The sequence below is a fragment of the Aptenodytes forsteri genome, unplaced genomic scaffold (genome assembly GCF_000699145.1).
Source record: "Aptenodytes forsteri isolate BGI_AS27 unplaced genomic scaffold, ASM69914v1 Scaffold304, whole genome shotgun sequence".
Classification (NCBI taxonomy): domain Eukaryota; kingdom Metazoa; phylum Chordata; class Aves; order Sphenisciformes; family Spheniscidae; genus Aptenodytes; species Aptenodytes forsteri.
Genome location: NW_008794886.1, coordinates 108,650 through 120,775, shown reverse-complemented (window position 1 = coordinate 120,775; position 12,126 = coordinate 108,650). Strand labels below are relative to the sequence as shown.

At 44.1% G+C, this 12,126-nt stretch overlaps 1 protein-coding gene across 2 annotated transcripts in view; it reads right to left on the bottom strand.

Moving 5' to 3' along the window:
- Positions 1–3,580: 3,580 nt before the first annotated feature.
- The window catches only part of GOLGB1 (golgin B1), a 49,304-nt gene continuing 40,758 nt past the window's right edge, over positions 3,581–12,126 (bottom strand). The window contains exons 18-22 of one of the 2 annotated variants that reach the window (XM_009274833.2): positions 9,909–10,067; positions 9,680–9,777; positions 8,879–9,013; positions 6,525–6,633; positions 3,581–5,301 (exon numbers count right to left, since the gene is read on the bottom strand). In XM_009274833.2, coding sequence (XP_009273108.1) covers positions 5,167–5,301; positions 6,525–6,633; positions 8,879–9,013; positions 9,680–9,777; positions 9,909–10,067 — 636 coding nt within the window. In that variant the 3' untranslated portion in view covers positions 3,581–5,166. The remainder of the gene's footprint in view (positions 5,302–6,524; positions 6,634–8,878; positions 9,014–9,679; positions 9,778–9,908; positions 10,068–12,126) is intronic. The other variant, XM_019470893.1, reaches the window with a different exon arrangement.

Genomic DNA, 12,126 nt, shown 5'->3' with positions numbered 1-12,126 from the left:
GGTTGAGTCACCATCCCTGGAAGTATTTAAAAGACGTGTAGATGTGGCGCTGAGGGACATGGTTTAGTGGGCATGGTGGTGTTGGGTTGACGGTTGGACTCGATGATCTTAGAGGTCTTTTCCAACCTTAATGATTCTATGATTCTATTCTATTCTATTCTATGATTCTTCCTCAAGAGAGTCAACAGCACCTCCTAATTTATTATCACCAGCAAACTCCTGCATCCAGATCATTGATAAAAATATTGAACAGAACTGTGCCTAGAATTGAGCCCTAAGGAATACCACTGATGACTGGTTGCCAGCCAGGTGTAGCCCCATTCACTACAACTCTTTGAGCCTTGCCGTTCAGCCAGTTCTTCACTCAACGCACTGCGTACCTGATCATGTCACAGTTGGACAACTTGTCCAGAAGGATGCTGTGAGGGACAGTATCAAAAGCGTTACTAAAATCCAGAAAAACTACATCCACTGCCTTCCCTTGATCCACTAGGTGGGTGACCTTATCATGGAAGGATATCAAATTAGTTAAACAGGACTTTCCTTTTGTGAACCCATGTTGACTGTGCCTGATGATTGCATTGTTCTTTAAATGTCTTTCAATAGCACTCAGTATGATCTTCTCCATAATTTTTCCAGGAACTGAGGTTAGTCTAACAGGTCTGTAGTTTCCTGGGTCTTCCCTCACACCCTTCTTGTAAATTGGAATAATGTTGGCTAGCTTCCAGTCAGGGGGGACCTCCCCAGACTCCTGAGACCTTTGGTAGCTGATCAAGAGGGGTCCTGCCGTAACATCCGCTAGCTCCTTCAGTACTGTGGGGTGAATCTCATCAGGCCCCATGGACTTGTGAACATTCAGCTGATACAGCTGGTCCCTTAGAATTTCAGTGTGCACAAATGGAAAGTCAGGGTTCTCGCACTCATGGTCCTCTGACTCAGGGGACCGGCCAGCCCAAGGTCTATCAATATTATTAAAGACTGAGGGAAAAAAAGTATTGAGCGCCTCCACTTTTTCTTCATCCCTATTAGTCAGGTGACCATCTTCAATAAGGATCGCTCTAATGTTTTCTTTAGACCTTCTCTTGCTATTTAATGTACTTTTAAAAAGCCTTTCTTGTGGTCTGACACAACACCAACCAGTTTCAACTCTGAGATTTGGCCTTTTGTGTCTTCTCCCTGCATATGCAAACCACGGCTCTGTAATCTTCCTGTGAAGCCTGACCTCGCTTTCAGAGATCATACAATTCCTTTTTCTCCACAAGTAGTTCCCTGTTCAGCCAAGCTGGTCTTCTGTCCTGTTTGCTTGACTTTTGACACAGTGGAATTGCCCGCTCCTATGCTTCTAAAAGGTGCTTCTTAAAAACTGACCAGCAGTCGCCAACTCCTAAGCCCTCAAAAGCAGATTCCCAGGGGACACTGCTAAGTAGCTCCCTGAATAGCTTAAAGTTTGCTCTCTTGAAATCCAGGGTAGCAACTCTGCTGACCTTGTTTCTCATTACACCAAAGATTTTAACCTCAACCATTTCATGATTACTGTGGCCAAGACAGCCACCTACCATCACATCTCCCATGAGCCCTTCTCTATTCACAAACAAGTCTAGGAGGGCATCTTTCCTACTTGGCTCACTGAGTACTTGTGACAAGAAGTTATCTTCCACAAACTTCAGGAATTTCCCAGACTTGCTCATCACAGCAGAATGGAATTCCCAGTTGATGTCTGGGAAGTTGAAATCTCCCATAAGGACCAGGGCTACCGATCCAGAGATTTCTCCTAATTGCCTATGGAATAACTCATCAGTGCTATTGTCCTGGCTGGGCAATCGATAGTAGACACCCACTACGACATCTGCTTTGTTTTCCATCCCCCTAATCCTCACCCAGAGGCTTTCAACCACATCATCCCTAACTGTAAGGGCTGTACAGTCAAACCTCTCCCTTACATATAGTGCAATTCCTCCACCTCACCGGTTTCGTTAAACAACGACATGGACACGCCTGTTTCTTCCAATGTCTCTCCCCATTGCTGGGAGAATTGAGGAAAACACTATCCGTGCTCCTGAATCTTTTAGCATTCTTCCTAGGGCCCTGAAATCTCTTTTGATCAACCTTGGACTTCTTGTTGCAACATCATTAGTACCCACATGAAAGAGCCAGAGCGGGTAATAGTCTGAAGGCTATGCAAAGCTCATCAGTTGTCTGGTGACATCCCTGATTCGGGCCCCAGGGAGGCAGCAAACTTCTTTGAAAAGAGGGTCTGGTCTGCAAATGGGTGCCTCTGTTCTGCTCAGGAGGGAGTCACCTATGACCATAACTCACTGTTGTTTCTTCTCAGCACTGCTCTTAATGCAGCTCTTGTTGTGAGGGATCAGTTGATCTGACCTTGGTGAGAGTACTTGCATAGGTTCTTCCTCTTCTATCTCATCATGCACTTTGTCTACCATACCAGAGCCTCATACCTATTCTGTAAAGGTAGCTGAGAGGGTAAGGAGGGGTTCCTCTTACAGCTCCGTGCAGTAACCTGCTTCCACTCCTCCCAATCCCTTCTAACACTGCCTTCCTCCTGGCACAAAAACAGATCCTGGACCTGCCAGTAGTGGCCATGCTGAATTGGCTTGTGTGTACCAGAGATGGCAGAGCACAGCTCCATTGGTCGATCTCCTTCTCAGACTTTTGCAGATAGATCAAAAAACTAGGCAGGACAGGTCCATCAAACAGAGAAGAAACAAAAAGTTGAAATGTTTGAAACAGGAAACATCAGCTAAAATGCCACATCTTTCATTAGGTCAAACCAGAAAGCTGTTAGGTCAGACTATGATTATCAGATCAGGACTTCCTTCTGAGGTTTATTTTATTTATTTATATATTTAATCTAAGCTGTAACTGTTCCATCTGAAGGTATAAAATATTTAAACGTCTCTGAACCAGCAGAAGCTTGTCTTATTTCAGTTCAGGAAAACTTGCATCATGGGCTTTAAGGAAACATACTTTGCTTACAATTCTTGCTCCTATTAAATACAGTGGAAACATTATCTATGGTTTTATAACACCCCATTACTAGCTTTTGTTCCAATGGTGGTGGTGGATTGTAGTAGTGAATGTGAACAAAGGTACCTGTCTTTGGCTACAGAAAGTTGGAAGAGGACAGTATGTTTTAACTAGTCCCATCTAAGTTAGTAGCATGCTTCCAGCTTGCTGTTGCTAACTCCTGTGTCTTTCCTGGGGTTGCACAACTCTAACAGGGTGCAGTGTTCAGTTAAATGTGCCTAAGTGCAAAGAAAAGTAAACCCAAGCAGATCTTGTTTTATCAGAATTGCTTTCACTATTAAAGTTCTAATTCCTTCTTTTGTCATTGCAGCAAAAGCTGTCAAAGGCTGAGAGAAAGGTGAGATAGGAGAAAAAGGTCATCTCCACAGGCATTCAAATAATATGAACAGAGCTTCTGCAATCAACATACAAGGAAGTGTACTCAAAAGTGATCTACAGTCCCATAGTGGTCCTGTAAAAGGTATTGACACAGCAGCACTATACCCTCAAAAGATCTCCTACATTTACATGACAACATTACACAAATTCCATCTGAAAAATAATCTTTATTATATATACAGGAGTACATGCCCCAGGAAGCTATAGGTAAAGTATTTGGTCACTGAATTTTATATAGTTGGGGAAGTCCACACAGATAATCAAGGATGGTGCACAAATGGATATATAGTGCCAATGTTCTGGACCTCCCAGAGATCCAGTTATTTTAGCTACCATGATGAAATCAATCCATCCTCAAACAGGCTTTGTTCACTGGCTAGAGAATCTTAGTTTACCAGCAATATCAAAAGAACTACCTCTTTCCCATGGGAAAAAACGTGACTGTTAATGCTCTAGCAAGAGGCAGATACAATCCTTCTGGCAAGTACTCTGAACAGAATGACCACTTGATCTCTGACAGGGAACTCAACTAGAACTATCTTCTTTGCATTCAGCATTGTCCCTTTGGAAGAGGGCAGTCTCAATTCCAGGACATATTCAGGAGTTCTTTAGAAAACACAGCTTTCCATATATCCTGTAAGATCAAGTCCACTTCCATCAGTTTGCTTTAGATTCAGACAAGTCCAATGACCAGCACTAGCTTTCTACAACAGGCTTTTCCTAAAGCAGAGATGCCAGAAGGTTTCAGAACTCTATTCCCTTCCACAGCGCAGGGGGGACAGTTTATTTCTGGAGCTTCTGCCTTTGATTTAGGCCCACATACCACATTATGGAACCCTTCAACCCTGTACAGGTCTAATCTTGTGACAAGGGTTCAGTGGATGAAAATGCAGGAGCATAGCTGTTCTCATTTCAAGAGGTATGCAAGCACCTTCCATCGTGAGAGGTGCACAAATACTATAAACAGCAAGGTTATTAACTTAGAGCTAAAAAGTTTCGTTTCCTATTCCTTTTCAATAACTAAATTACTGACATTCTTTTACAGGCTTGTCAGGGCAGACATATGACTGTTTTTAAATGGAATGCTCAGCAGGTCCAGATATACTAATTTTGGCCTTTCTTCAACAGGAGATGCAACTGAGCAGGAAACACAATTTTGAAATTCAATTCGTGTTCCTTAAAGTGTCCACAACTTCCTTAGGATATGCCTTTCAAACAGCACTGAGCCACAGAGCAAATCTAAGGGATAGAAGAAAGAGAAGAAGCTTCTCTTTCTTATATCTAGCTACAGGGTTTCCCCAGCCCAACTCACTGATTCAGTCTAAGAGGGGGAAGATCCTGCAGTTCCTAGAAGTGTTGAAGTACTGCAGCAACTCAAGAATATTTTTCTTACTCCTACCACAGCACAATACTATATAAAATGAGTGGTGCTACCTCCAGGTACAGGAACAGATGCTGTCCTTGAAGCTTGTAGCACGAGGACCCTGGCGCAGAAAATGTACCACTCACTTAAAAACACTGAAGGAATAGCAGATGTCCTGGAAACAGATCCCAAGCATCAGCACTGGCTGCTGCATACTTATACTGCAAGCAACCCAGGTGCAAGTTGCTGGGTGCAGCTGCTACTTAAGGGCTGATTTGGAAAAAGAAGGCAGCTGGGTGAAGTGCTACCCTGTCGATAGAGAATGCAGGCCCAGGGATTACACAGAGGGCTGTAGCTCAAGAAAAGGCTGTTATTCCTGTTTATAGGTGGCCTGTAAAGCACAGGAAGAGCAGGACATGGAGAGCAAGCAGATATATGGCCACTAGCAGAGGCAAGTGGGTCCGGGAACAGAAGAGAGAGCGTAACAGGCGTCGTAGTCCAAGGATACTCCGAGTCTGGAAGAGTAAAAGAGAGACCAGTCAGTACCAGGAATGGATATGTCCCCAGCTGCCTTCACCCAGAGCTCTCCAGACCGTGAAGATAAGTTTATTTAAGCTAATGAGCATGAACCTTCCCAAACCCATTCCACTGTCAGATTCGACCTCTAGAGCCAATCCTCAGTAAAATATTCCCCTTCCCCTGGTCTCTGCAGGTTTCTCATGAACCAGCTCTCTCCAATTCTGCTTGAGAAAGGGCAACAGAATGCAGAACACCTCCCTCTAACATTTGGTCCCTACAAATTTCTAGCCCCTCCAAGTGAAATATAAACAAATGGATCAATGGTACTTTTCTGCTAGAGCCTCGAGCTACTGGGAAACCTGATTCACTCTCTGGCCTAGAAGGAGAAAATGATTATTTATTTGTTGCGTTCTTTCACCCTTGCAGCTGAAAGGACTTCTGAACCTGTTGAACAAGCTGCCCCCTACTCTACAGGGGCTCTTCCAGGAGTCCTCAGACAACGTAACATCTACTGGCAAAGTTCCAGCAGAAAGAAAAACCTGTCTATTCTAGTAACAAACCCCAAGCATGAGCACAGAGTAGCATTCAGTTATGGCTCTTGCCGTAATTCTGCTGATGCTGCTCTTGAGAGCACCACCCCCAAGTCTTGAAGAGACCAGAGAACAAACTCTTCAGCAGGCCTTCATCCTTAGCAAAACAGGACAGGTGAGTGCCAGGCTGTCATTCAGTACAGTGAAAAAGCAACTCTCCATTTCAGCTCCCAGCCTGACTGACGCAGGTTAGAAAGACAATGAGTGAGGAAAAACTGAGATGGTTCCTAAACAAAAGGGCAGATGCTAGGACCAGTAACGCATATACTTCTTATGCAGGAGATAGCACAGTGTTTGCACAGACTTTGCCTCTGCTCACCACTGAGGCCTTGAATATTCCACAGGGAACCGGGGACCACATTTTAGGCACAGACAATGCTGGCCTACATTTTAGTGACCTCTGAAATTTAGTCTGCTTATGCAGACTGTAGCAGAGCAACAGTCAGAACAAAATGTGGCTTTTGGCATGGAAAACAGAGCAAGACAAGAGCAGAAACCTACACAAACCTGAACAGATTTAAATGTGCCTACAGAAAGATTTAGCTGCTATAGGTTCACAGTTTTCAGTTCACATTTTCTTGCATCAGCCAGGGCTCACATCATTGACAGCTGTGAATGTAAATTCTTACTTTGCTGAAATTATTATCCATGGAGTCAATCAGCAAGGAATGCTCATGACCTGGAGTCACATCAATGCTAGCACTTAAGGAGGACGCCCACTCACTTGGCTGCAACCTGCTGCAAAAAACATGAAATTAAATTCAGTTTCTTATGATGCCCCAAACCAACACTGTAGACAAGCTTAGGAAAGGAGGTATTTCTTCAAAAAGTAATCAACCACTGCAAGCAAGCCATGGCCTCACTTGACAAGAATTGGGTTTCATTTGTACAACTGTAGTGACTCCTGAGCTCAAGCTGAGCAGAAGGACTGGGTGATCCAACTAGCAGTAGTCCTCCTTCCTCCACCAGGAGGCTGGTGAATCTGTAAGAGAGTAGGCATATTGTGCTCTCTATACAAGTTATACTTGCTCAGTGCCAGCCACTTCCTGTGCCCATAGTCATAGCCATAGTCAGAGAGAAAAGTAAAACTTCCATACTGCATTATGTGCAGTTTACCATTCGTCTCCAGTAGAAAGGACAATTCAGGTGCTGGCAGTGGAGTCCTTTCTTACCTAATTTATATCCCGTCACTTCAAAACTCATGATTTTTTTGGTGCTGGTTTTTTCATTTTGTCTTTCAGGAATTGCAAGCTCTCTAACTTAACTGAGGTCTCTGTGTTCTACATGGGGGCTTTCAAGTGAAATTTCATAGTGTGTGACTTGAAAGAAGCCAGGGCAGATGATTTAACTGTATATTTTAAATTCTATGAAATTATTTTGGAAGCCAGCTCTGGTCCCAATAATGCTGGTTCTTGCTAACTATTTTCTAGTGACAGATATTCAAGATTGATAAGATACTATTAAAGGATGAAATGTGGAAGCAGCACAGTCAAATCTTCGGGCTAGCATTAGTTGTGAAGTGAAATCAATTGTAGGAGGCTTTCATAGACTTTAATGCTAGAAGGGGCTACAGTTGTCTGAGCTGTGTAGCAATTACCAGGGAACTTTATCCAGAATTCTTCCATACAGACCATTATCTTTTGGCTTAATCAGCACGTCTGTCAGAAGAAAGCCATTGTTTTCATGTAAAAGACTCCAATAGTGAGGTTTATTTTAACTACCAGGAAATGCACAGCACAACTGCCTACAATCAAGTTACATGATAAAACCCACTTTTATAGTCAACAAGGAGAAACAGGCATTTCTAACGTGCAACTCACTGCATCCTAATCCTAACATCTAGTCTAGGTCAGCCTCCTTTTCTCTGCTGACTATAAGGGCATCTTACATAGTCAAGTAACCTAGGAAACACAGTGTATTGGGTATAAATGGCAAGGTTTTGTTAACAGGGAGTTGCAGGGGAGAGCTGTGTGGCAGGATGCCATGAAGTGCCCTGTACAAGTCACAGCTGGTTCCAGCTGGCTTGGCAATGGATGATGCCTCACTGTGTGCCAGAACTACAACCAGAGGAGCATATGGTGCCTTTGCTCAAACATTTTTAACAAAGGGTGGTAGCTGCTAGGGGAAGGAGGAAATGAGTAAGAAACAAGGAGCAGCAGAGAGAAATCACTGCATACTGATCCCAGCCTCCTACGCTGCCCTTTGCCTCACCAAAGGGACTGAGTGTAATGTATGGTGCAAACAATGGGACTGGATACAAGGAAGGGGGGAGGAGAGGTGTCTAGACTGAAGTTGAGCCTGGGAAAGGCAGGCAGAAGTGTCTTCCCTAAGTGTTTAATTGTTTCTCAATACCCAAATTAATTAAAAGTTTATGTTAATTGGCAGTACATTAAAATTGAGTGACATTCAAGTCAAGACTGTTTTGCCCATGACAGACAGGTGCTTACTGAGGAGACAAATCCCCTGGAAGTATGAAAACTCCTCTTCTGCTTTTACCCAATTCCCAGTCTCCAAATTATATTTTCCAGTAGTTAATTTAACTCCTTGAGAAAGCTGGCATCTCATTTCTAGTCAGAATTTGTCTTAATGTCTAGTCAGTTGTCTCATTCTATCTTTATTTACAATTGAAGGATAGCCTCAACATCAGGAAACACTTTTTTACTGTAAGGGTGACTGAGCACTGGCACAGGTTGCCCAGGAAGTTTGTGAAGTCTTCATCCTTGGAGATACTCAAAAGCCCTCTGGACGTGGTGCTGGGCAACTGGCTCTAGGTAGCCCTGCTTGAGCAGGGGCACTGGACCAGATGACCTCCAGAGGTCCCCTCCAACCTCAACCGTTCTGTGATTCTGTGATGTACATGGTATAGTCATTTCTATGCCCCCAGTGACATTCAACAGAAGGATGTAATGAAGTGCAAATGAACACAGAGCTAGGATCGCCATACTTTTATGGTGATACTGCCTGTTTGCTCAAGCTCCCTCACCTCCTGATCTGATCCTGTGCTGCAGAGAGCGCCTCCTCTACAGCAAGACGACGGTCCCGTTCTTCCTCCAGCTGCTCCTCTACATACCTCAGATCCTGCTTTGTGCTGCTATGTAAACGTTCTGTTTCAGACAACCTGCCAGAAAATAACCAAGCATATGCCAAAAAAGGGCTAATTCACGGACTATTCTGTTTCTATTGTATTCACTGATGCAGTATGTGAACAGACTCCAATTCCCTTCCACTTCACACAGAAGACTTAGTTATCTTTTATTAATATATTTAAATTATTTGGAAAGCAAGAGAGAAGATAAATCTCTTGAAGCTTCTGTGTCACATCAGGAAGGAGTTCCTTTGCTCTGTCATCCATGGCTCCACCTTCTGAAAATTATTTTGAAAGAGTATGAAGAATCATGTGCTAGATCTTAGTTCCAAGAAGGTTACAAGGAATCATGTGCTACGTCTCAACTCCAGACACTCTCAGGCTAACAGCCTTCAGACCAGAACCATTGATATACTTAAGCAGTTACTGAGGACCCAGCCATCAAATCAAAGATATTAGTTTGGCTGGTGATGGTCAACTGGAATTGCTGCTGCATGTTGTCTCTTCTTTTTTTGAAGTTCTGTCCAAAGAGATAACTAATGACAGCTGTCAAGTGCATATGACAGTTCCTCCACTTCCACAAGGTCCTAGCGTGGAACTAAGGTACTGACAGAGAGTAACAGAAATAGGCTCATCACTAACCCAAAGACCTCCATCAGGACTAACATTCCCACCCCTGTTTTCTCAGGCTTTCTTTACCTCAGCTGCAACTCCTGCAGTTCTGGTGTGTAGCTGCCTCTCTGAGGCTCATTCTTTTCTTGGGGTGCTCCTGGAGCAGCATCTGTTGCAAACAACTCCTGAAAGAAAGCATAAATGTATGGCAGATAGCACTGAATGAAGAGGATAGAAAGTAGTTATAATGCTCACAGTTAGTGGAGCCATCTGCCATAAGCTTTTCCCTCCCTTGCACCAAGACGACCACCCTTACCATTCCCTTTTCTGCAGACTGCAGCTCCTGGAGCTGTCTCTCAAGCACCAAGCAGCGGTTCAGAACCTCGTTGTAGTGCTGATGGCTCTCACAGATGTTCCGACTGCTACCACGCAGCTGGAGGGAGAGGGCATTTTTCTCCTCGAAGACCTGAGATAGCTGAGAAGAGAACACAACTGCTAAGTAAAGAACTCATATTTTTGTGAAAGCAAGATTGTTCTCTGTGTAACTGAGGGTAAGAATTCTATTGAGAACATGGGAACTGCCACACTGCATATTACTAAGGTCCAAAGACCAGTGATAATCTCCAACAGTAGCTTGTGGCTAAGGTTTCCAGAACAGGAGTCCCAAAACATCAACACGATGTACAGAATAACACACTTCCAAAACAAGATTTCTCAAGTGCTGAGATTGACCTAAACCTTTCAGAAATATCATCAATTAAATTATGATTTTATATTCTTGCTTTCTCCTTGAATGCAACACTTTTTCTGAAGATTGCTAAATTCTGAGTCTTCCATTTCAATGTGGGAATCGGACTGCTTGTGATTCTGCACTGAACATACAGAAACTTTTTCAAGATCGCAGGCAGCACTGAAGATCACAAGCATGCCTTCCAAAGGAGGGAATTCCTTCAGGAGTCTAGAAAGCGGGAGGCTAGAAAGAACTCCCAACAATAGAAATGGAACCTGGAAACAACTTTCTTCCCATAATCTCACTCTCTGGTCCCTTTGTTTGGTCTCCCCTCTCTCTCCCACATTGTCGTCCCCCCCCCCAGTTTGTCCTCTCTCTCCCCTCTCCCCTTCTCTCCTCTCTTTCTTTCCTCCTCCCTCCCTCTCCTTCTCTGTCCTCTTCCCTCCTCCTTTCTCCCTCAGGTCACTTTGGAGAAAGGGCACTAAAATTCAGTGGCAACAAAAAAGTTGCTGATTCAGACACTACTGTTACTGATCCTCCTGAATGTGATCTATATATGGCCTGGAATATCCCTCTGGTCCATTCAGGTCAGACCTCTCCCAAGCTCTTGCCCACCCACAGCCTACTCACTTCAGAGAGAGCAGTGAGAAACAGAGAAGGCTGTGCAAGCACTGTTCAGCAACAGCTAATACATTGGTGTGTTATCAACACTGCTTTAGTCACAAATCTGTTACACAGCACCCTAGGGGCTGCTATGAAGAAAATTAACTCCATCCCAGCCAGTGCCAGTACACAGAGCTTTTAACATCATCACCTACGGTATTCACATTTGGAAACTAAGGAGCTATGAACTACAAAAATGAACTGCTACGTAGTCAAAAATTGGCTGGACCACTGGACTCAAAGGCAATGATCAATGGCTTGACAGCCAGCAATGAGCAGAATACTCCAGGGGCCTACCTGGGGCACATATTGCTCAACACTGACAGCAACAGAAGTTATGACATAGAGTATAATGTCAGCAAATTTGCAGCCAATATTGAATTTTGGGGAGTGGCTGACATGACAAAGACTAAAACTTCAATCTGGAGGGACCTTGAGAAACTTGAGGATTGGGCAAACGAAATCTCAAGTTCAATAAGGAGAAGTGTAAACTTTTGCACCTGAGGCAAAACCCGTGCATCAGCATAGGATGGGAAGAGTCTGCCAAGGCAACAGCTCTGCTGTAAAGGACCAGGGAGTTACAGCAGTTGCCCAGCTGAATACAAGCCAAGAGTACATCCTCATTGTGAACAAGGCAAACTGTCTACTGGGCTACATTAGGAGAAGCAAGGCCAGCGGACTGAGGGAAGTTATTACCTGCTCTGTTTAGTACCAGTAAGACTGTACCTGGAATACTGGGACTGGTTTTAGGTCACTCATTTTCAGCTGGGGAGGTCACAGTTGACTGGAGATTAGCAAATGTGACACCCATCTACAAGAAGGGCCGGAAGAAGGATGCAGGGAACTACAGGCCTGTCAGTCTGACCTCAGTGCCGGGGAACGTTATGGAGCAGATCATCTTGACTGCCATCAGGCGGCATGTATGGGACAACCAGGTGATCAGGCCCAGCCAGCATGGATTTATGAAAGGCAGGTCCTGCTTGACTAACCTGATCTCCTTCTAGGACAAGCTGACCTGCTTAGTGGATGAGGGAAAGGCTGTGGATGTTGTCTACCTAGACTTTAGTAAAGCCTTTGACACCGTTTCCCACAGCATTCTCCTGGAGAAACTGGCTGCTCATGGCTTGGACGGGTGTACTCT